Below are 24,423 nucleotides of genomic sequence, written 5' to 3'. Positions count from 1 at the left end.
TGTTGTCTTCATTCATCATCTTTCTCCCAAATACTGGCGATACTAGTACAATAAATTATCATAAAATCCATGACCCAAAGAGAGCTTTTTTTTTAACAAGAAAATAGAGAGCTAGATACCGATTGTACATTTTCGGTCTTTGTTGCGTTTGCCGAAGCCACCGCTAAGGTTTGGATTAAAAAGTCATGTGACTTTTTATTTTTTTCTATTCAAATTTTTTTGTATTTGTTCATTTTGCGATAAATTTTTTATCCCTATTAGTTTGTCTCGACAAGAGAATCAAAAACGTAAAAAGAAAAAGAGACAGTGATTGAAAACATTGTATACAAGTAGCTGGAAATGTAAACAAAAAAAAACGTGACAATGATATAGAAAGGAAATTCTTTACTGGAGTATTTTCTTTCCCAATTTTAAATATAGCTCAGCTCATTTTCCTTCTTTTCCCCTCTTCTTCAAACCTTTATAAAATTCTGTGTTCCACAGCAGTTTACTGGTAGTCACAGTGATGGAGAAAGGAAAGAGTATCGAGACAAAAAAGAAAGAGTAGCGAGACATTTGGGTTTATTAAGTTCAGCCCATATTGGACCCATTTCAAACCCATCTAAATCCATATAAATATGGGTTGATATGGGTTCAACCATATAAACCCATTATATAATATGGGCGAGTTGGGTTGGGTTATAAGTGGGCGGATTAGGCGGGTTAGAAAAATATGGGTTAAGATTGACACCATAATTTTAGCCAACACTTTGATGGAAATTGAACCAGTAGCATTAAGTTCGCTGCCTACCTCCTAAACCCGAAATTCAGTACAAACATAGATAACCAAATACAACTAATAAAGGTCCAAATCAAAGGCCACCCACACTTAACAATGGTTGACTCACCCCTACAAAATAGTTAAGAAAGAGGGAAAACGTACATGCCACGTATCTACAAAGTCGTAACCATGTAGCTCAAGAAAAGTGAAACATTAGAACTCCCTAGCAGATTGAAAACTAAAATGAAAATCGCTTGACGAAGAGCACTCTCAACCCCTACTTTTTAACCTTCTTGCGTAAAGGAACACACTTTTTAGCCGCACTGCCAGTCATACTAGCCTTGTCACCCTGAAGTATAGCCTGCATTCTACTATCCCTGCATAGAGGAAAATAGATTCCATAACGTTGGCATAAAAAATAAATAAGGCAAAATTACTCAAAATATGGGTTGTAAACTTGTAATGTAATATTCTGTGTGCACCTACCTCATGTTATACGTGTCAAACTGAATTCTAAACTCCAAATAACGTCTATTATTCACATCTTTCAACAAGTCTACCAGCAACCTGCGCCTTTCAATTGGATCGAACTTTGTACAAAATAAATTAGTGTATACAATCATATCGACTTATATTCTGTTTAAGAGATATTAATAATCAATAGTTACCTTTTGGAAACCAGGCAACAACGGTGCCCTCTGCATGTACTTTATAACAAACAACCCACAGTCATAATTATCTTCATCAATTTGCAAGGGTAGTTCCGAGAGCCAGTCCACCTTAAATAGGCTCAAATCTTGGACATAATCCGACCCGTACGCATGCTTCAATACCTCGTGCATGTTTTCAAGCTGTCCAAGGGAATCTACTTGTAATATCTATGCATAATTTTTACTTCATGCTCTAGAGGAAAAGTTTTCTTAATAAGTGAAAGAGTAAAGCAAAGAAATATTGTATACCAGTAGTTCACCCATTTTTTCCTGTCTTCGCCAAACCTTCGAGACGGCTTCGAGTCGAATAGATAGGCTGCCTGTTGCACCATATCAATCTTCAAGCACAACCAGTGATCTTTATTGTGGTTGAACGGTATATAAATCTACACATGCATCAAAACAATATTTTCGTGACAGTGGTCATCCAACCATTTTGGTCATACTTATTTTAATGTTAGCATACAAATACGTAGCAATATTACCTCTTCACAAGCATCAATTGGTCCGGTGTATCCTTTATTTTTGAAGAATAAGTCTGCTACACGTTCATTGTTTCCCTCGTATTCCTCATTCTTAATGATCATTTGCTACATGTACATAGTGAATACAATAAACAATAATACGGACATAATATGGACATATGGAAAGAAGCTTAACACAGCAAAATTTGAATGACATAATATAGACGCTTAAAATTGCAAAATTTGAATGACATAATATAGACCTCTTTTTTTTACTCCGTGCTATGCACGAGTCCAATAGATAGGCTTATATAACATATTAAAGATTACCGAGGAACAAAAGAGTACGCATCGAGGCATATTCCGACATGTACCAAATCCTATGCCTCCCATCCGGGTACTTCGTCCTTTGTTTATTTGTCAGTTGAATAACTACCAGGTTTATGACCTATATTGATTGTTCCAAAAGTTACCGCACAATGTAAAATTGGAGCAGCTAATGAAATGGTTAATCTATGAGAGGCGAAGACAATACTTACGGTAGTACATATCCAGGCATAGGGTTTTAGACAACACATATACTGACAAGTACCAATTTCAACCGAATCCGTAAAATGAAGCCCCATTGCAATGACAGATTCCCTGGAAAAAGTAACATCATATAAGAATAGTACAAGGTTAAAAGTAGAACTAACTCATAAATTATTTAAAAATTTAATATGCGCAATGCTTCAGTACCCTTGTATGCAATTCTCATCGAATATGAACTTGACCATCACTTCTTCCTCTGAAGTTAGAAATGTAGATGGACTTGTTTTTTCGATCAACGGTGACTTCTTTTTTATGGAACATAAAAGAACAAAAGTTACATTTATACGGTAGATCTTTTCAAATTAAAGCAAATCAGTCCTTAGTAACAACATCAATAAACACTAATTACCTGTGGAATAATTTGTGCATTCGATGGTCCAACAAGATTATCTAGAAATTTACCTATCTGCTTACCCATCTGCCAAAAGGTTACCAACACAACGATTGTTAAATGACTTGGAATTAGTTCAATTATAAGAAGACCTTGGACAAATAATGTTATTAGTTTTGGACTTGGTTTACATTTGCAACTGCGACATCCTCATCATCATCAGTAAGCATGCTGGTGGTCTGGACTTGGTTCACCTTTTGGACTTTTTTGACGCCATCAGCAAAATAAGGTGAACGAACGCATGGAGCAGGCCTTCTCTCCTCTTCTGATCGTGTAATTGGAGCAGCATAGTCATCGTTGCATGATGACGTATCCCCCATGTCGACTGATTGAGTAGTAGCATGCATAAGGCTAGATTTAGTTTGCCCCCGACCTCTTCCACGATGACCTCCTGCTCCTCCTCGGCCTCTTCCTCTTTGACTTCCTAAGATTGGCAAACTATGTTCAGCAGGAGGTGATTCCGTGGCCTCTTTTTCTTTTATTACTTGACCTTTTCTACCCTTTTTTAGGGCCCGCTCCTTCACGCCCAAAAACTCTATTGATGGGCCGTCACTTTCTTCCGCCTTATTTTTTTCTGACATGAGATTGTGGACAATCTTTGTTTTTGCAGTCGCACCTATTTTATTTGCTGCCTTCACCCCCTCATCATCATTCATTTTTTCCGCCACTGAATTGAAACAATCAAGCCCATTTGCAGCAGCCAATTGATCTGGACGTACCATGTGCTTCATGATCACCTGATGTAAGTTATACACTACATCCTTAAGCTCACCAATTTGTTGACGTGTCTCCACCCATCCCCAGGTGCATTGGCCTTTTGTTCCCAAGTCATGATTTTCTCTTTCATCGAGATCATTGTATGCTTTAGCTCACCAATATCGTGGCGCATGTCATCATAAATTTCAGTTTTTACCACATCGACATGATGATCATTCATTTGATTCGGCTTACTGAAAGTAACCTTCACCTAATCATACAAACATACCCGGTTCACGTATGAAATGAATCAAAATGAGTATGTGTGCATGTGATCGAAATGTATTACCTCATTATGAAATCCCCCCAACCTCCGAAATAGTTGAAAGGTCTTTTTGAGTTGTGAATCACCCCAATCATACAGGCGAGGAATCGATCGCGTAGTAGCATACGTGCTCTCGAAAGTTGGACAAACATTATCCAAGTAAAAAACCTGCATGACAAAAAAACAAAAATAAAAAAGTTAACGCGTTACATAATTTGTGGGTGCTTTTTCATTTGATGGAAGTACATCTATATATTATGTAGGTAACACATGAACCAAGCAATTGTAAGAATATAATTGAGGTACATACCAATAGGAGAAACAAACATCCACTGATATTAACCCTTTTTTCGTCTTGGTAAATTTTGATGCCACTGACTAGGGAGTGCAATGTTAAGTTCCCCCAATTGTAATTTTTCATGACTTCAACATCCTTCACAAAATGAAGGGAAGAAACATTCAGGGATACCTTCGTGGTTGGGCATAAAAGTGCACCTAATGCATATAAAGTGAATTTTCGCTTGAACTCATCCTCAGCATCAACGGTCTTTTCGTCTTCGAGATATTTTCTTAATCCATCCAAAGGAATTACCCCATTGACCACTCCAACACTTTCATGCAAACTCTCCGTTCCTTCAAGAGATCCCCGATCGTCAATGTCACAGCCGTTGGATCGTACTCCCAATATATCACTAACGTCTTTCAATGTGAGGTTAAATTGATGATCATGTACATCCAAAGAACAAGATTTGGGATTGAAGTTAAGAACAAGGAATTCACACAACTCAAGATTTAGTCGTGTGCATCCTATCCCCAACAAACCTCCCAATCCAATTTCGGTCACCACCTGTCGTTGTTGTTCGTTCAATTTATTGACTATTAGCACAATTGATCCCAAAGAAATTCTTGTTTGGATTCTCCTCTAGAAAAGAAAAAGAAAAAAATTATTGAGGCTTTTTTGGTAGGCCAATTAAGTAGAAAAGAAAAATAAAAAATACTTGACTGGAATTAGCCCAATTAACCTCTCCTGGTGCATGAGAGAAGTTGGTGTTAGTTATGAACCATGATAACTACGTATCAAGTCGGTTACCTGTCGAGCTTTTTTTGGTAGTTCAGCCTTGTCTAAAAAATATTGCGCTGAGCTCATCTATTCCATATCCAAGAACTTCTGTTTCTCATCCTGTGGAAGCAACTTCCACCTATCCCCAATATTCTTCATGACCTAAAAATATTAGATTAAAATAACAATACTAAGAGACAAGCATCACTTATAGGACACAAGTTAAGAATTCTTGTTTAAACGCTTACCCCCTTGTTTAGTCGATGGTTTCCTTCTTTATTGTGCTTCAACTGTTCATGACTACAAACATTATCAATTCAATAATGAGAACATGTGGCAAATGTGGGAAAAAAAAATTGAAGGAAGGAAGTTCGTAAGAGGTACCTATAAAATAAAAAGGCGTTGGTATGGTGTCGTTTCAGTTGAAGGTGCTGATTTGTAGCAACCATTGAGGTCTGCAAAAAAAAAACTGTAAAGCTCACAAATGACAGCTCAAGAATTAAAGATGGAACTTGTCACAATTTTAAAAATGCATAAAAATGTAGTAGAGTTCCTTGTTTCTTAGTTGGTTATCTAGTTTATGAGTTACTAGGGGCCGGGCACACGCGATGCGTGTGCAAGTCGGATTTTGAAAATGAATGCTTTTTTTTTTGTAAGTTGGGAATTCATGCCTTCGTAAAAATATAGGTGTTTCAACTTTCAATGCTTTTTTTTTGGTTTGTGAACAAAAATTGAATTCGGGAATCTGTAATTCTCTACAAAAATAAAACTAAAAACAGAAGCCAATACAAAATTTGACCTGACCTCACCACTGCCTTTCCCCTGTACCATTTTATGTGTAGCATAATTGTTCAAACAATTAGGGAAAAAGAAGGTTGAATTAGGTAATGAAAAAGGAAGAAAGTACTGACAGGTGAGATAAAAGTGACAGATGAGTCCATTGGTGAGGTAATTGTAAACTGATATAGTGTAAATATGGAAACCAACAAAAATTAAAAAAGGAAAGGCCATTATGGTACCTGAGTAGAAGACGAATTCACATAAGTTGCAGGTATGGAAGCCACGTGAAAGGAAATTTTCTGGCAGAAATTGGGGAGAAGAACAGAGAAAGGTGTGGAGTTGGTGGAGTAAGAGGACATGTAATGGGGTGGCAATTGTTTTCGGCATTTTTTTTGGATTTAAAAAAAGGGAGAAGGAGACACCAAAATGGTACTATTCGATTATATATTAGAATAGATAAAATAGAAGTAGTAAAAAATAAAAAACCACACCCTAGTTAGATTTTTTTTCTTTTGTTTTGCCAATTTTAATCTGTTAATTAAATCCTTCTGTGGCAAACCTACTCATCCTAGTTATTCAAAGTTTTGACAAACCTACTCATCATCACTGAATTACGATTGTTTTGTTAAAATCAAGTTACTGGGTTTTTTTTTTTTCCCTACCAACATAAAAGCAATGAAATGTACAAATGAAAAAAGGAAAAAAATGAGAAAGGGGACTACCTAGCAGTAGCCAACCGTGTGAAAGCAATGTGTTCTTTTGTCTTCTTGTAAGCAAAAGAGGAAGAATCCATTGTTTAGCACTGTGTGTTTTCTTCTTTTGATTGTGGAACCGAGACAGAGGACGATGACAGAGTTAATAGTGACGGTTGTATTTGTAATCTGACCATTTTGAGGGGAACGTGGGTAGGCAGTTCAGGGAAGGGTAAAATTGTTTAGGGTGGGTTTTTTTTTCTTAAATGTCCAAAATATCCTCACAATTAACTGTTTTGTTTTGTGTGTTTTTTTTGCTTAAGAGGGTATTTTTGGAAATGAAAAAGCATGACAAAAAAAGGAGACACCAAAGAGTGCTCTCCCTTTATATATTAGAATAGATAACACTATATTCTCAAGGTGTCGATTAAAAAATCTATTCTAATATATTAAGAGAGAGTACATTTTGGTGAGGATAACTTTTTGAGGTTGGCTCACTTTTTGGTCTTCCCAAATCAGGATTTTTTCATAGTATCAAACCTATGCACAAAGAACTACGAAGTAATCTGCCATCTCAAACCCATCCCCTACTTATGTTTTAGTTCATGACATCATCATGCGTTATCTTTACATCGTGTTTATTAGAAATTTTGGCCCACGCGATGTGTGGATGATTTGTTACTTCAGAAAAAAAACCTCCAATCTCGAGTTACCAAAAAAAATTCTTTAGATCGACAATGGCAAAAGGTAGTAGACATAGCAATGGCTTACATTTTGCTTACTTTAATAAGCAGTAGTTTTAATATTAGGTACAATTTTTTACTTACAGTCGATTCTATATTTTTTTATTCAGAGAATGAATATCGATTATGGTAGTTTTTCCCACCAACCATGTTCACTTCCTGAGTTCTTTGTTTTCCCCACTAAACTAAGAGGGCTATATAATTCAATTCCAATTGTATGAGGCATTCTTACAAACACATTCAATGTAATAATAGAACCAAACATAGAACAAGCATTACATTTTCTATGAGCAACGATTTCATTGGCTAGAATGACACTAAATTTTGTTATGATTACGTCATGCACCGTTAATAGCCCTAACAAGAATATTTGCACAATGGCAGTAAAAAACCCCAACAGATAGACACTCAAAATTTCCAAGATGAATTGATACACAGCTTCTTACCGATTGTGGCAACGATAGTTGTTTGCGGTGGTTTATGATGGTGCCAATGGTGCCGTTGCAGACCTCTGCAATATTAGGTTTCACCCAATTATCAGATTATCAAGAGAGAGTGAGAGAGAGAGGACATTCGAGAGAGAGAGAGTGAGAGAGAGAGAGAGGACGTAGAACATCAGACTGTTGGTGTTTTTCAAAATTATAGTATGAACGTGGAGAGAGGGGGCTAGGTTTACTCCAATTATGAGAAGAAAAAAATTGTTTAATTCAACGACTCAAGTATAAGTTGGCAATAGGAGCCCTTAGATCGGCATATTCTCCTAGAGATGCTGCCCTATTTTATTATACCTTGTTGCCAGATACATAAAAAGATCAGGAAAAAAACAAGATACATACTGAGAGACTGCGAGAGAGAGCACACCTGATGTTCTCAATAACTTAGGGATGCATTAAATGAGACTCAATAATGACGATCGAAACTGTTGATTGCGTTATCTTTGTTGATTAAATCATCCACGAATTTTTTTTGCTATGATCGGATTTAGAAAGCCTCTTCATCGGCTCACTAATTCGATAAAAAAAGAATATTTCCATCCGATTAATGGTCTAACGATAAGCGATGAACTTTATTCTTGGTACATTTAATCTAATTCATATTCTGTAAAAGAGAGACGGGTCCGATCGAAAAAAATGGCTTACACAGGGCTCAATTGTTGTATTATTAGATATTAATATGCATCTAGATACATTAAAAGTCTGTCGATTACGTAGTTGTAGATATCCGATAATCTCTAATTTTGGCGACAATGCTAAATATCATATAACTTAACATCTTAACAGTACTGATCGATCATTCTAAAAATACACTCACTAACAACATTTAAATTGCACATGCAATTTATATTTGATATGAAATCTAGTCCTCCATTGTAGTTGAATGTAAGGTAGCTATGTGACCGTGACACAATAATGACGATCAATTCCGTTGAATTTTTTATGTTTGTTGATTAAGTCACCTACGTAAATTTTTGCCTCGATCTGGTTTAGGAAGCTCCATCATCGGCACGCAAAATTAATAATAGAATGAGATTTTCCATCCAATTAAGTGTCTACCTATAAGCCATCAACTTCATTCTTGGTACGAATGACGTAATTGATATTATGTAAAAGATAGACAATTTCGATAAATTAAAAAAAAAACCTTACGTGAGGCTCAGGTGGTGCATTATTAGATTTTATTGTTGTATTGAAATTAAACGACTAGATTTGTCAAAGTATGAAACTACAAGGACTAATTATGTAATTCAACCTTAAAAAACAACATTCTTTTTAAATAAAAATGAATGAAGGGTGCAAGACTTGAACCCCTGATCTTTTAGATAAATGTCCAAACTCCAACACCTTATCACTGTGGTACACAATTGAAATTTCGAAGGCTATTAATTATATAATACTTTCTTGAACGTAGAGACCCTATTTCTGGCTGAAAATTGGAGAAGGCAGTGGCCTCAAATGCCTTTGTCCTAATGCTAGGCCTGCACTTGTAAATCATATTATGGCCTATGTCATTGGTGTAAATCAGTATGTTGACTATAATAATTTTTTTAAAAAGAAAGTACAATGACAATAAATTTACAAAATTATTTAGATTGTACTTCCATAACTTAGTTCCAAGGATCACCATTAAATTTGGATTTGTATGCATACGGTGAAGGTCTGTCACCGATCTGCCTGTCAAATATATGGTGCCAATTGTTAAGTACACCGCCCTGAATATCCGTATCTTGAGACATTTGAATAATTATTTGTTTTAGTGACCTCTCATTTTTTCACAAAAATTTGAAGCAATTTTGATTTTTTGAATTAAATTTTTTAGAGAAAGAACTTAATTTAGACTAATATTTTGAGAGGAAATTGTAGTTGTATTCGAAAATTTGGGTATAGTATTTACTTTTTGGTGAATTTCTTGGATGAAAATTTTGAGCGAGAACTTTATTTTTAGTTTAAATTATTGAGGTATTGTATAGGGACAAATAAGAATTTGAAAAAATAGTGTGGAGGGAATCAAAAATTAAGATAATATGGTGAAAATTTTAAATTTTGAAAAAATAATGTGGCGGGAATTGAAAATAATTAGTGGTATGGTATTTTGCTGATTATAACTATCGTTTACTGAACTTTCCGATTGAATTTTTTTTATACAACATATTGTGGGTATGAAAACGCCAACTATTGTTGTTGTCATAACAAATTTGGTTATATTACTGAATTTATGGTATGGTATTTTGTTGAATATAACTATCGTTAAACTGAACATTTCAATTGAATTTTTTTATACGATACGTTGTGGGTATGAAAACGTCAATTTATGGTGTTGTCATAAAAAATTTGGTTATATTACTCAATTTGTGGAATGATATTTTGCTAATTATAACTATCATTAATCGAACATTCTGATTGAATTTTTTTTATACGACACGTTGTGGGAATGAAAACGTTAATTTATGGTGTTATCATAACAAATTTGGTTATATTACTCAATTGATGGAATGGTATTTTGCTGATTATAACTATCGTTAACCGAATATTCCGATTGAATTTTTTTTACACAACACATTCTGGGTATGAAAACGTCAATTTATGGTGTTGTCATAACAAATTTGGTTATATTACTCAATTTTTGAAATGGTATTTTGCTAATTATAATTATCGTTAACTGAATATACCGATTGAATTTTTTTTATATGACACGTTAAGGGTATGAAAACGTCAATTTATGGTGTTGTCATAACAAATTTGGTTATATTACTCAATTTTTGGAATGGTATTTTGCTAATTATAACTATCGTTAACTGAACATACCGATTGAATTTTTTTATACGACACGTTAAGGGTATGAAAACATCAATTTATGGTGTCGTCATAACAAATTTGGTTATATTACTCAATTTGTGGAATGGTATTTTGCTAATTATAACTATCATTAACCGAACATTTCGATTAAATTTTTTTTATACGACACGTTCTGGGTATGAAAACATCAATTTATGGTGTTGTCATAACAAATTTGGTTATATTACTCAATTTTTGAAATGGTATTTTGCTAATTATAACTATCGTTAACTGAACATACCGATTGAATTTTTTTTATACGACACGTTAAGGGTATGAAAACATCAATTTATGGTGTGGTCATAACAAATTTGGTTATATTACTCAATTTTTGAAATGGTATTTTGCTAATTATAACTATCGTTAACTGAATATACCGATTGAATTTTTTTTATACGACACGTTAAGGGTATGAAAACGTCAATTTATGGTGTTGTCATAACAAATTTGGTTATATTACTCAATTTTTGGAATGGTATTTTGCTAATTATAACTATCGTTAACTGAACATACCGATTGAATTTTTTTATACGACACGTTAAGGGTATGAAAACATCAATTTATGGTGTTGTCATAACAAATTTGGTTATATTACTCAATTTGTGGAATGGTATTTTGCTGATTATAACTATCATTAACCGAACATTTCGATTAAATTTTTTTGATACGACACGTTCTGGGTATGAAAACATCAATTTATGGTGTTGTCATAACAAATTTGATTATATTACTCAATTTTTGAAATGGTATTTTGCTAATTATAACTATCGTTAACTGAACATACCGATTGAATTTTTTTTTATACGACACGTTAAGGGTATGAAAATATCAATTTATGGTGCGGTCATAACAAATTTGGTTATATTACTCAGTTTGTGGAATGGTATTTTGCTGATTATAACTATCGTTAACCGAACATTCCGATTGAATTTTTTTTATACGACACGTTCTGGATATGAAAACGTCAATTTATGGTGTTGTCATAACAAATTTGGTTATATTACTCAATTTTTGGAATGGTATTTTGCTAATTATAACTATCGTTAACTGAATATACCGATTGAATTTTTTTTATACGACACGTTTAGGGTATGAAAACGTCAATTTATGGTGTTGTCATAAGAAATTTGGTTATATTACTGATTTTGTAATATTTTAGACATGTGTTATTACGGAATATTTTAATTAATTTTCTTTGATACGACACAGTGTGGTAAAAAAACGTTAATTTATGGTATTATTATAACAATTGTGGTTTATTTTATAATTTATGGTATTTAAATATATTTTCTTTTGATACGACACATTGTGTTAAGAAAATGACAGTTTTAGGTGTTGTCATAACAATTGTGGTTATTTTATAAAATTTGTGGCATTTTACAAATATTTTTGGCTTTGATATGACAATTGTTGATTCTGGTACGACATATTTTGATTTTGTTACGGAATATCATACAAGTCAAAGAATTTTTGGTACAACTCATTGTGGTAAGATAATGCCAATTTATGGTGTTGTTATAACATTTGTGGGTAATATTATTTAATTTTTGAGATTGTACGCATATATCTGGTTAGGGTACAAGTATTATAGATTACGGCACGAATAATTATGGTTATACAACAACAATATTTTTTAATTATGGATAACCTGCTAATGACCTGTTCAACAGGTAAATTTTAAAGTACAAGTCGTAACTAGAGTTATAAATATGCATTAGAAAACCAAAAATTGGCATAATAAAAATCACAAATTGTCATAATTTAGACATACGGTATACCCTGTGTACCATAGCTTCCTCCAAACAATTGAAGACATTAATGCTCAATTTGGAACTTTTTTCTCTAAGTACAAATAGAGATGCAGTGTCTGAATCCCATTCTTCCTTGCCAGCAGACTTGGCATTTGACCGACGGAATGAATCTGCTAACAGGAGATATCATAAAACGGAAGATTACTTGGATGTAACAGGAGTTAGTGACCCATCACAGAATGGTGAAGATACTCCCCGGGATAGCAATAGATCATCTAATATCACGGAAGCTTTACATCTAGAATGCAATGAAAGTGCTGCTGCAAGATCACCCAAAACTCCAAAGAGCGAAGGACAAAGAGACGTTATTGAACAATTTGAACCTGGTGTCTACGTAATTCTTGTTTGAAGCTGTCATCCTTAGGCCCTTATGGATGAGTCAATGCCACCCACTTGCAGAAAGCTGTTCGAAAGTAATGCTACAAATTTTTGTATCACACACGTACTCACACTGTTAAACGCGATAAACGTAATCCCGAAAATAGCAATATGATATCAGCATTGTTAATATTAGCCACGTGACGATGTCTAAAAGATTAAGATTGGAAAGAAGATCATGCCGGTGGGATATATCTCGGAGCAAACTATGATACAAAGATTGAATTCCAATTTTTGAAACTGTGAGGATTTCCAACTAATTACAAAGGGGTGATTCAAGCGTGTATACCGTACTGGGTTTGTGAATATAGTAGTGGCTTGCAGTTACTACTTTAGATTCAGAACCCCACCTTGCAATATCGACTGTCAATTTTGTTCTTGTCATCTCAAATAACTTGGAAATTTTAATCTCATTTTCCTTCCTCGATCTGTCTGTCAAAAATATGGATTTCTCTTGCTTTCGGCTTGTTGGTAAGGCGAGAGCTTCAAGCCTTTCGATAGGTCACCCTATTAACTGGAACTGATCGTGTTGTTTTAATGAGAAACTGAAGCTGTGGTACTATCTGTTTGGATTTATTTTTCCGGGATCAAGCCTAAGAAAAGGAATAGTTGGAAACCTTCTGATCCATATAACCTTTCGCTCACTTGCTATCAATCTGTTCCAGATCAGACATATCCAGCAATCTTAATGTTGTTAATTTGTTCTTGAGTTAATTACTTACTGCAGAACGTTACCCCGCAATAACGCAGGGTCACCGTCAAATTTATACGGGAAACAAGGAGAACCGAGCTCCAAAGAATGGGTATCCCAAAATTATTGCGTTGTGATGTTTGTAGCAGGCCGAGCAGTATGGCTCGTGTAGGGGGTGAAAACAATTGATGCTTCGGATCACCTTGGATTGCAACGGCTTGTTCGTGCCTTTTCACCGAAACCCTAATTTGTTGTTGATGCCCTAATCTGCAAAACAGACAATGAGTGAGTGCACCTTTACCTCTCGTGGCAAAGGTCCTTCGATGCCAAAGTTAGTATCGCGTACTAGCAGTCAAACCCTAATTATCAGTAGAAAAATAATAAGAATGCAATGTATTGCGTACCTTTTACCTCTAAGTTTACCTCGTATTTATAGATTCATAGATACTTGCTGCCCAAGCATCCCTGTCGCCCTAGGATTCCTATCTCGTATAGGAAATCCAGGATATCAAGGATTCTCGTTTCCTTTATCAGTTTGCTACCTTAGTCCTTTTAGGACTCTTTTTCCTAACTGGCCGAATATCCCATTCCCGTTGGATATCTTTTCTGGATCCTATATTCTCGGGATCCCATTCCTTCACGGAACATGAATACTCTGGAATATTCTTGATAAGAGCTCTTTCCTTGTTCAGCTCTCTCGTAGCCGAACAGACCGCCTGGGCCGGTTATTTCACATATAATATTGGTCTTTGTTTAGCTTATTTGGACCAATGTAACGGTATGTCACTATCTGCCGAACAGTAAGTTTAGACCAATGACTTCTCATGCCAATAGTCCATGTCGCCGACCACCGCCCATGGTGTTGCTTAACCCGTGATCCCTCGTATCACGCTTCTAGTTATTACTTTATCTGTTCGAGAATACCTCCCTACAATTGCTCCCCAACTTTACTTATTTGCTACTATTCGGGGGCAATGGGTGAAGCTTAGAAACAAACGTTAGACCGAACTCCTCTGAGCCCGAGCAGTCATAGTATTAATACTCATTGATGTTCTTTGGCGGTTTTATCATCATGCCGTTTTGAGGAAAGGACTCCACGTGGCGTATTTCGTACACTTTGCATTTAACTCGATCTGACGTTTCATAAACGGCGTCAAAACGGCCATCCGTCAAGACCTTTCATTTCCTGTTACCTCTCATGTAACGGCGCCAGAGGAAACGTTTCGTCTCCGTTGCTTTTCACTTTAATCCCTCAAAAGGGATATTTTTGGGTTTTCTATCCAAAGTTTCAAATCCTTCGTTTCTCTCTCTAAAACCAGGCGAAAATCATCTATCTCTGATCTGCCATTGCTGTCATCTGCATCTCGATTGCATCTCAGGTAACCACTGCAATAGTCTCGTAAGACTTCTAATTCTCGCTCCTTCTTGCATCTTGTTCTGAGATTTCATCTCTTAGGGTTTTAATTGCACCCAGTTTTCCGATTTGTCCTGCTCACTTCTTTCGTATCCATGGCGGATGATAATGAAAACCTTCCAAAACCCAGCAAGTTTAGGAAACTCTGTGAAACCCCAACTGCCATGGCGGCGTTTAGGACTGAGTATAACGTCCCTGAGAACGTGGGGCTCGAACTCGCCCCTTTAGGTGCAGACAGGGATGGCGGTTCATGGGATAGGATGTGTATCCCAATTGTAGACATTGTCGAAGGCGGAGTTCGTTGTCCCCTACACCCATTACTCCGTCAAGTCCTAAACTGGTACCGTCTCACTCCCATGCAAGTTTCAACAAACGTGTTTAGACTTATAATGGGAGTAGTAGCTTTAAACAGGATTCTGGGAACTCAATTAGGGATTTGGGACATTCAATGGTGGTATAGTATAGTATTAAACCCTGACTACAACACATATTATTTCAAAGTTAGAAGAGCAGAAAAGCGTCTCGTGCTAAACTTGCCAGATTCTGCTCGTGATCACGAGATTGACTTCCTCTACGTTACCGGAGCTTTCGAGCCAATAGGGGAAGATGGCCAAGTGGTGGGCCTCCATTGTCCCCATATTTGGGGTTACCCACGTATGCTCTTGATATTCTTGATCTATTCGATTTTTCGTTTATGCTTCTTTCCTCTGCATTTGCTAACCTTTGTTTTGTCGAATCATTTGGTAGCGGACAACGATAACAAGCGTCTTAGACGAAAGCCAAGTTACGTCTGAACAGCAGAGATTAATAGGATTCTGAAATACACAGGCGAACCAGGCACCGCAACAGCTGGTCGGGGTCGCAATGCTGACGTACTGCTGGGGTATGATCCTGCGTACAAAGGGGTTATTGACAGGAGACTCGCCAATCCGAGCACTAGTGCTGCCTCGACTTCGACCGCTCCCCAGCCAAGGATTTTAAGATCCAACGCTGGAGATACAGTTGCTGGTGAGCCAGGTTCAATTCCTATCTCAGAAGGCGTCCCATTACCCCGCTTGAGACTCCAAAGACCCTCTCAAAGACAGGTCGTTTCTCATCATCAACCCGAACAGCCAGTATTGAATCGCGACACCAGCCAATCATCTTCTTCTGGATATTCTCCTTCTCCTCCAAACTCAGCAAGTATGTCTCGTCAACCTTTAAATTTAAGTTCTCTGCTTACCGTCTCAGTCAGAGGGCGTGGTGCTCGCCGGGCATCCTCTACTGGGCTTGCTCCCCCACCACCCCGTCGTACCAGGGGTGGTTCTGCTTGATCTTCCTCTTCTCCTCGAGAAGTGGACACTACTGTAGAGGCTAGTGACGTTCATAGAGACAAACGTCCTAGGGTAGATGACCAAACTGATCTTGCCGGGCAATCTGAAACGCCCGAATGCCCCCTCGTGGCTCCCAATCCTCAAACTGCTCCTCAAGTTTGGGCCCCTCGTCTAACTAGGGGAGATCGTCCTATCAACATTGGGGATAGTGCGAGCTCCGACTGCTCTGGCTCTTGCTCAAGGCCTACTGTTGCCTGTCGATATGCAGAAGGAAACAGCAGCCTCTCCTGATCGGCTTGTTTCCATTGGACTCGTCAGTGGTATCAAGGTAGTGTGACTTGATCTTTCCTTCTAGTTACATATAAGTTCTTATGTATATTTCGTATACTATATATCATGTATTGCTACACCCGTTACTTACTGTTCGATGTTTTGCCAGTTCATTCAAAAGATGGTCACTTTGGGCCAGAAGTACCAAGAAGCTGAGACCGAAAGGATCAGACTGCTGAATGACAACACGCTGCTACTTCGGACAGTTTCACGTTTAGAAAGAGAGAGAGATAAAGCCAAATCTGATTTTGATGGAGCTAAGGGCAAACTCGAGATTGCCGAGGAGAGCCTAAATCAGGCTTTGTCGGAGATTGATAGCACCAAAAAAGCCGCTTATGAAGAAGGGTACCAGAAGGGTTTTGATGCTACAACTGCTAGCTATGTCGAACAAATGCCTGCTATTCAAGACCAGATCTGGGTTGCTTGCTGGGAGACATGTTTAACAAAAGTTGGCGTTGCAGACGACTCCCCTCTCTGGATTGAGAATGAATTGCCGAGCAGCCGGGCTGCAACTCCCCAAGAGCATGAGGTGCCCTTGGAAGATGATGTTGAGCAGCAAATTGAAGATTTTGCTGGTACAGAGGAAGATATTCCATCTGGATCTCAACCCATCCAATCTCCTGTTCGTGATTCAGTTAATGAACCTATCATATCCTCGAAGAGAATCCAACTGGCGGTGTTGCTACCGCTGAAGTTCATGCAGAGATCCTGGATGAAACTGCTCCTGAGGTTCAGAATCTGGACTAACAGGTAAGTATTTGGTATAAAAAAAAGTTTGACTGGTCCTGCGTGACCGTAAGCATTGGCCCTGCGTGGCACTAGTATTTTCAATACTTTTGTTTGATACAGGTATTCGGCCCTTTGTGGCATAACTTTATAATTTGCTCGGTGCCTCTTGTTTTTTGCATGTGTTTGGATGCAAATAGATTTATCTAAGTATTTCGTACTTTGATCATTTTATTCATATGTTTTGCTTGTTGCATAAGTGTTCTGTACTTTAGCAAATCCTGTGAACATCATTTCTTGTACTCTTTCACGTACTTAGAACAAACCTTCATGTTTCTTGTACTTTTGAACTGAATTTAAGTTTCACGTACTTAAAAACTTTTTAAGTTTCTCATATTCTAAATGAATTTGTAGTTCATACGTACTTGTGCAATCTTCAAATACTCGTATTTGTATGTACTGCAAGTGTTCAAGCATGTTATCGTACTTGAATGCTTCTAAGTTTCTCGTACTTGAATGCTTCTAAGTTTCTCGTACTTGAAATGAATTGCAAACCATACAAGTGTTTCATACTTATACTTGCTAAGTTTCACGTACTCAACTGTTTTAAGTTTCTCGTACTTGAATAGTTGTGGCTAACATATACTCGTTATGCTTTAAGCCAAGCCAATTGTTTTATATAAACTTACAAGTGTCTCGTACTTTAAATTTCATACAAGTGTTTTCATACTTGTACTCGTTAAGTTTCACGTACTTAGTGTATAGGTGCCTGTTCCCTGCTCCCCAATACGAATGAGGAAAACCAAGCCCGTGGTTCGTATTTGTAAGACAAATATCAAGAACGCAATATTCATACTGCAAAAAAGTGATTTTATTCATAATCTGTGAAACTCAAGAGGGCGTTATTCGTACCCCTTGCAACTAAAACAATAAAACTAGAATAAGGGAATTATATTCGTAATTCCCACACAATCACGTAGTGCAATCTAAAACAGAACTCAATGCTTCTAAACAAAGAATTTTCGTAGATTATGGATATTCCAAGGCCTCGGAATTGGATTACCATCCAGATCTGCCAATCTATAGGCCCCTATGCCTACAATCTCGGTTACTCAATACGGGCCTTCCCAGTTGGCCCCCAGCTTGCCTTCGTTGGCCACCTTGGTGTTGCCGAGCACCTTCCGAAGTACGAGGTCCCCAACACCAAACTCTCGAGGGTGAATGTGTTTGTAATAGCTTTTCATCAGCTGTTCCTGGTAAGAAGCCAGATGCACCAGGGCCCTTTCCCTTCTTTCTTCGGCGAGATCAAGCTCAATCTCGAGGGCTCGGTAATTGCCTCCACTTTCAACCAAAACGGTCCTATTGGTCGGCAGACCTACTTTCAGAGGTATGACAGCCTCTGTTCCATATGCCAATGAATAAGGGGTCTCTCCCGTAGACCTCCTAGGTGTTGTTCGGTAAGCCCACAGCACTAATGGTAATTCGTCAGGCCACTTCCCTTTGGCTTTGTCCAGCCTTTTCTTGATCCCATCAAGGATAGTTTTATTAGATGCCTTTGCTTACCCATTACTCTGAGGGTAGGCTGGGGTTGAATAATAATTTCGTATTCCATACTGGACACAAAAAGCCTTGAATTTTTTCTGAAATTGGGATCCATTGTCTGTAATCAATGAGTAAGGGACCCCAAAGCGAATGATGATGCTCTTCCACACGAACCTTTCTATCATAGGTTCAGTGATTTTGGCCAGTGGTTCTGCCTCAATCCACTTAGTAAAATAGTCTGTTGCAACTAGCAGGAATTTTTGATTCCCAGTTGCTTTGTGTAGTGGACCCATGATGTCCATTCACCATTGAGCAAACGGCCAGGGACTTGTCAAAGGCACCAGATCTTCGGCTGGTGTTCGAATCATTGGTGAGAATTTTTGACATTTCTCACAAATTTTTACATACACCTTTGCATCTTCCTGCATGTGTGGCCACCAGTAACCTTGGGTAATTGCTCGGTGGGCAATGGATCTGCCTTCAGCATGGCTCCCACATGTTCCCTCGTGGATTTCATGAAGAAACTTCTGCACCATCTCAGGATGTACGCATAGCAAATATGGTCCTGTAAAGGATTTTCTGTATAACTTACCCTCTGGGGACAGCCAAAACCTAGCAGATTTGATCCTTATCTTATGAGCCTCTTTTTTGTCAGAAGGGAGTGTTTCATCTCGTAAAAACTCCACGATTGGGTCCATCCAACTTGGTCCTTGGATCACGTCCAAGACCAGGTCCACACTTCTCCCAATGCTCGGCTCACTCAGATATTCTACTGCCACCTTCCTTTTGAACTCAGTTGGTACAGCCGCAGCCAACCAAGCTAATGAATCTGCATGAGCATTCTGTCCAGAACTTATCTGTTCAATATATACCCTATCGAAGGTATCAAGCAGGTCTTTGGCTGCCCGTACGTAGGCTACCATCTTTTCACTTCGGGTTTCATATTCCCCGTACAGTTGATTGACCACAAGCTGTGAATCACAATACACCCTAACCCGTTCTGCTTTTAGGGTTTTTGCACTCCTTAGTCCAGCTAAGAGTGCCTCATACTCAGCTACATTATTCGAAGCACTAAAACCGAGCCGAACAGATAGTTCTATCAGTACTCCTTTAGGAGGAAAAAGGACAACCCCAATTCCTGAACCAGTATTACATGCCGATCCATCAACGAATAACTTCCATTCCATAGGATCCTGTTCGGCCGAGGGTTGATTCTTCGTGGGTGATGTCTTAATCGCCTGTTCCTTTCTCGTAGGAGGTAGGGGAGCCACCGTAGGAGAAAATTCTGCCATAAAATCTGCCAATACTTGGCCTTTGATTGCCGTGCGTGGCTGATAATCGAGATCATACTGACTTAACTCGACAGACCACGTCGAGATCCTTCCCGAGAAGTCTGCTTTTCGTAGCAGTGATTTCAATGGAAACTCAGTGTAAACCACAACCTTGTGGCTTTGGAAATAGTGTGGCAGTTTCCTAGTGGCTGTCCTAAGTGCCAGGACAAGTTTTTCTAAGAGCAGATATCTCGTCTCTGCATCCAGTAGCGTCTTGCTAACATAATAAATAAGGATTTGTTCGATTCCCAAATCTCCCAACAGGACTGCACTTACTGCATGCTCAGAAACAGCTAAGTACAAAACTAAAGACTCACCTGGCTGTGGAGTTGACAAAAGTGGGGGCTTGGCTAGATACTTCTTCAGGTCCAAAAGGCCTGTTCACACTCTGCTCCCCATTCAAATCCCTCCCTCTTTTTCAATAATTGAAAAAAGGGTCTGCACTTGTCACTTGACCTGCTGATAAATCTATTAAGTGTTGCAGCCATTCTAGTCAGCCTCTGGACTTCCTTAGTGGTTTTGGGACTTTGTAGCCTCTGTAGGGCTGCAATTTGATCAGGGTTAGCCTCAATCCCTTTCATGGTCACCAAATGGCCCAGGAACTTTCCTGAACCAACTCCAAACGCACATTTCGAAGTGTTGAGTTTCAGTTTGTACTCCCTCAGGATTTCGAAAGCTTCTTTTAAATCAGCTATATGCCCCCTTTTATCTTGGCTTTTTACCACCATATCATCTATGTAAACTTCCATAGTCTTTCCAAGGAGCTTCTTAAACATGATGGTTGCAGGTCTTTGGTATGTTGCCCCAGCATTCTTTAGCCCAAACGGCATAACACTATAGCAGTACAAACCTCGTGGTGTGATTAGCGAAGTCTTCTCTTGATCAGGCCCAAACATAGCAATCTGATGATATCCTCGATATGCGTCGAGAAAACTCATTCGCTCGTAGCCAGCGGTTGGGTCAACCAACTGGTCAATTCTTGGAAGAGGAAAACTATCTTTTGGGCACGCCTTGTTTAGGTCTGTGAAGTCTACGCAGACACGCCACTTTCCATTCTTTTTCTTCACCACAACGGTGTTGGATAACCATTCTGGGTAGTGAACTTCATGTATTGCTTTGACCTCCAGTAAACGATCGACCCCTTCAATTACTGCATCCACATTCTGCATGGCTGCCCTCCGTTTTTTTTGAATGATTGGTTTATGTTGAGGATCAACATTAAAATGGTGACAGATCACACTTGCATCTACTTCAGGCATTTCCTCTGGTACCCAAGCAAATACATCAACATATTCCTTCAGAAATCTTATTAGTTCAGCCTTTTCGTTTGCTGGCAATGACTCTCCTATTAAAAAATATCTTTCAGGATCAGTCTCATCGATCTGAATTTTCTCCAGGCCTTCAACCACTTTTTCTGCCGGACTTCTCCTAACGTCCTCTATAGTTGGTTGACTTGGTAGTTCTAATGTATGAACGTGGTGGGCCTTTGGAGCTCTTTTAATGATGGAGATCAGACACAGTTGGGCCACTTTCTGATTGCCTCTAATTGCTTCAACCCCATTCGATCCTGGGAATTTCACCATCTGGTGGTAAGTCGAAGAGACAGCTCTCATTTTGTGCAGCCATGTCCTCCCTATAATCGCGTTATAGGAGGAAGGAACGTTAACAACTAAGAAATCTATCCTCAACACCACTGACCCAGCCCGAACAGGTAGTGTTACCTTTCCAAGAGGACAGACTGCTCCCGCACCGAACCCGATCAGGGGTGTTGTAGATTGCTCTAGGTCTGTTTGGGCCAGCCCCAGCTTCTTGAACTCATCGTAATACATTACCTCTGTACAACTCCCTGAGTCCACTAGAATCCTCTCAATGTCGTACTCCCCAACTCGTAGGGTTATGACCAAAGCATCATTGTGGGATATTTGGACTTCTCTCAGATCATCATCTATGAATGCTATGCTTTCTTTGCATACATCACTCTCTCGCCCTCTCTTATTTCCTAATCGCGTTACATGCTGATCATGCTTGACTTGCCTTTGTAATAGCCTAACCTCATTTCTCATATAAGGTGTGGCTAACCCATGTATAATGTGGATTACTCCTTTAGGATTCTGCTCGTAATCCAGCTCCATGGCCTTCCCTTTCTCTTTTGGGTCCTCCTGGATAAATTCCTTGAGATGGCCCCGAGAGACCAAATCGTCAAAGTGTCTTTTGTACATCTCACAGTCCTCAGTCATATGGCCCCAATTTTTATGGTAACTGTAGTGCTGATTCGTAGCACGTTTTGCATCCTTGTCTCCACCTAGACTCGGGGGCCATTTAAAATATGGCTGATTCTTTATTCGATAAAGAATCCTATAAATTGGTTCCTTCCAAACCGTAGTGATAGAAAAGAAAGATTAGGGGTCAGGAGCTTGCTGAAAGATTTGGGGTCAGGAGCTTGCTTGTCCTTGTACGGCTCTTTCTTAGCCTGCCCATACTCCCTTCTCTCTCTATAAGTTTTGGGCTCTAGCTTATCCACCTTTTTAGCAAGTGCCTTCGGCTATTCGGCAATAGTTCTGTCATCCTCACGGAGTATGTCATCCTCCATTCTGGCATGTTGCTCTATCCGCTCCATCAGTTTAGTCAATGTGGCTATCGGATGTTTATTCAATGAGCGACGCAGCTCTCCCCGAACAGGCAAACTAGTTTTGCAGGTGGCAATTGCATACTCCTCACTGCAGCTTTCAATCTCGTTGAAAGTTTTCCAGTACTTCTTTGCATAATCCCTGATCTGTTCGTTTTCCTCTTGTTTCATGGTGGAAAGACTTTCAAACGTCTTTGGCGCTTTTCTGCTTGTCAAGAACCGAGCAGTGAATTCCTCAGCCAACTGCCTCCATCCTCGTATGGATCGTGGGGCCAGTTTATGCGACCAAGCCAAAGCCACCTTGCCAAGACTGGAGGGGAACATCTTGCATAAGATGCCATCATCCCCCTCGTGCATGAACATAGCCTGCTGATAATGCTGTATGTGAGCTACGGGATCCGTATTTGTCTCGTAAAGTACGAACGTGCCGTGCTTCACTCTGTTCGGCAACCTAGCCTCTTGTAGCCTCTTTGCAAAGGGGGAGGCTGCAATATTACTTAGGGCCTTGCGTGTTGCTTCTCGTGCAGTCACTGTCCCATTCTCGAGTTCCTTCGAACTGTGAGTCGTAGCCTTGACCCAATCAGCATCAGGCCTCTCGTACCTGTCTCGATGATGATTCCTTGTTTCTTCCTCTTCTGTGGTGGAACTTCGATCTCTGCTCCTCATTTTTTGTGAAGAAGCCTTTCTATCCGGTGTTCGGCTTTTACTTCTGCTTCTCCTTTTTCGTAGAGAAGCTTCGTATCGCCCTTTGTTAGGACTCCTGCTCCTTCTCCCATGTGAATGAGCCCGCTTATGGACTACCAGAGTCCGTCTGTCCTTCTGGGAATTCCTTCGAGAAAGTCTAGAATCTTCTGGGTGCTCTCGTATCCGCTGCAACTCATGTATCTCGTACTCTCATTTTCTAATTAAACAAGCATACTCCTCGATTTCCCTTCTCTTTTTATTGAGGACATTGTTATCATAGTGTATACTTCTTGAATGGGTGACTGACTCTTCTCTTCAATGAGACTTACTCCTTCTCGTGGAGCCAGTAGCAGTTTTATCTCCTTTTTCTTTGGAGTTATCTCTGTCATGTCTACCAGTGGGCTTTATCGGAGCACCTGGTGGGGATTTATCTTTTCCCCCACCCAACTGGTCCTTTGGACTAACAGCGTAACTGGATCTTCTTCCATTATAATTATTGTTCTAAAAGATGGTTCGTTTCCCACAGACGGCGCCAATTGTAGGGGATGAAAACAATTGATGCTTCGGATCACCTTGGATTGCAACGGCTTGTTCGTGCCTTTTCACCGGAACCCTAGTTTGTTGTTGATGCCCTAATCTGCAAAACAGACAAGGGGTGAGTGCACCTTTGCCTCTCGTGGCAAAGGCCCTCCGATGCCAAAGTTAGTATCGCGTACTAGCAGTCAAACCCTAATTATCAGTAGGAAAGCAATAAGAATGCAATGTATTGCGTACCTTTTACCTCTAAGTTTACCTCGTATTTATAGATTCATAGATGCTTGCTGCCCAAGCATCCCTATCGCCCTAGGATTCCTATCTCGTATAGGAAACCCAGGATATTAAGGATTCTCGTTTCCTTTATCAGTTTGCTACCTTAGTCCTTTTAGGACTCTTTTCCATAGCTGGCCGAACATCCCATTCCCATTGGGTATCTTTTCTGGATCCTATATTCTCAGAATCCCATTCCTTCACGGAACATGAATACTCTGGAATA

The 24,423-nt window shown here is 38.9% G+C and overlaps 2 protein-coding genes across 3 annotated transcripts; both read right to left on the bottom strand.

The window, feature by feature from the left end:
* Positions 1 to 773: 773 nt before the first annotated feature.
* Positions 774 to 3,647, bottom strand: LOC131304253 (uncharacterized). Of its 2 annotated transcripts, XR_009192362.1 has the most exons (10): positions 3,048 to 3,647; positions 2,875 to 2,931; positions 2,673 to 2,770; positions 2,474 to 2,576; positions 2,288 to 2,382; positions 1,956 to 2,061; positions 1,720 to 1,856; positions 1,429 to 1,611; positions 1,247 to 1,350; positions 774 to 1,137 (listed from the first exon to the last, which is right to left on the bottom strand). XR_009192362.1 is itself a non-coding variant. In XM_058331463.1 (8 exons), the coding sequence occupies exons 1-8, from the start codon at positions 3,645 to 3,647 to the stop codon at positions 1,038 to 1,040; spliced, it is 1,296 nt and encodes a 431-aa protein (XP_058187446.1). In that variant the 3' UTR covers positions 774 to 1,037. The 2 variants fall into 2 exon arrangements, 1 of the variants encoding a protein (XP_058187446.1); XM_058331463.1 differs by lacking the exons at positions 1,247 to 1,350; positions 1,429 to 1,611.
* Positions 3,648 to 3,670: 23 nt separating this feature from the next.
* LOC131304638 (protein MAIN-LIKE 1-like) lies at positions 3,671 to 7,815 on the bottom strand. The gene is made up of 7 exons (XM_058332002.1): positions 7,659 to 7,815; positions 5,382 to 5,452; positions 5,246 to 5,297; positions 5,028 to 5,159; positions 4,248 to 4,859; positions 3,962 to 4,105; positions 3,671 to 3,883 (listed from the first exon to the last, which is right to left on the bottom strand). Exons 4-7 carry the CDS (start codon positions 5,082 to 5,084, stop codon positions 3,671 to 3,673), a joined length of 1,026 nt encoding a protein of 341 aa, XP_058187985.1. The 5' UTR covers positions 5,085 to 5,159; positions 5,246 to 5,297; positions 5,382 to 5,452; positions 7,659 to 7,815.
* Positions 7,816 to 24,423: the final 16,608 nt, after the last annotated feature.

This window comes from Rhododendron vialii, chromosome 1a (genome assembly GCF_030253575.1).
Source record: "Rhododendron vialii isolate Sample 1 chromosome 1a, ASM3025357v1".
Classification (NCBI taxonomy): domain Eukaryota; kingdom Viridiplantae; phylum Streptophyta; class Magnoliopsida; order Ericales; family Ericaceae; genus Rhododendron; species Rhododendron vialii.
The sequence above is the reverse complement of the archived record's forward strand: the minus strand, read 5'-3'. Positions and strand labels throughout refer to the sequence as shown.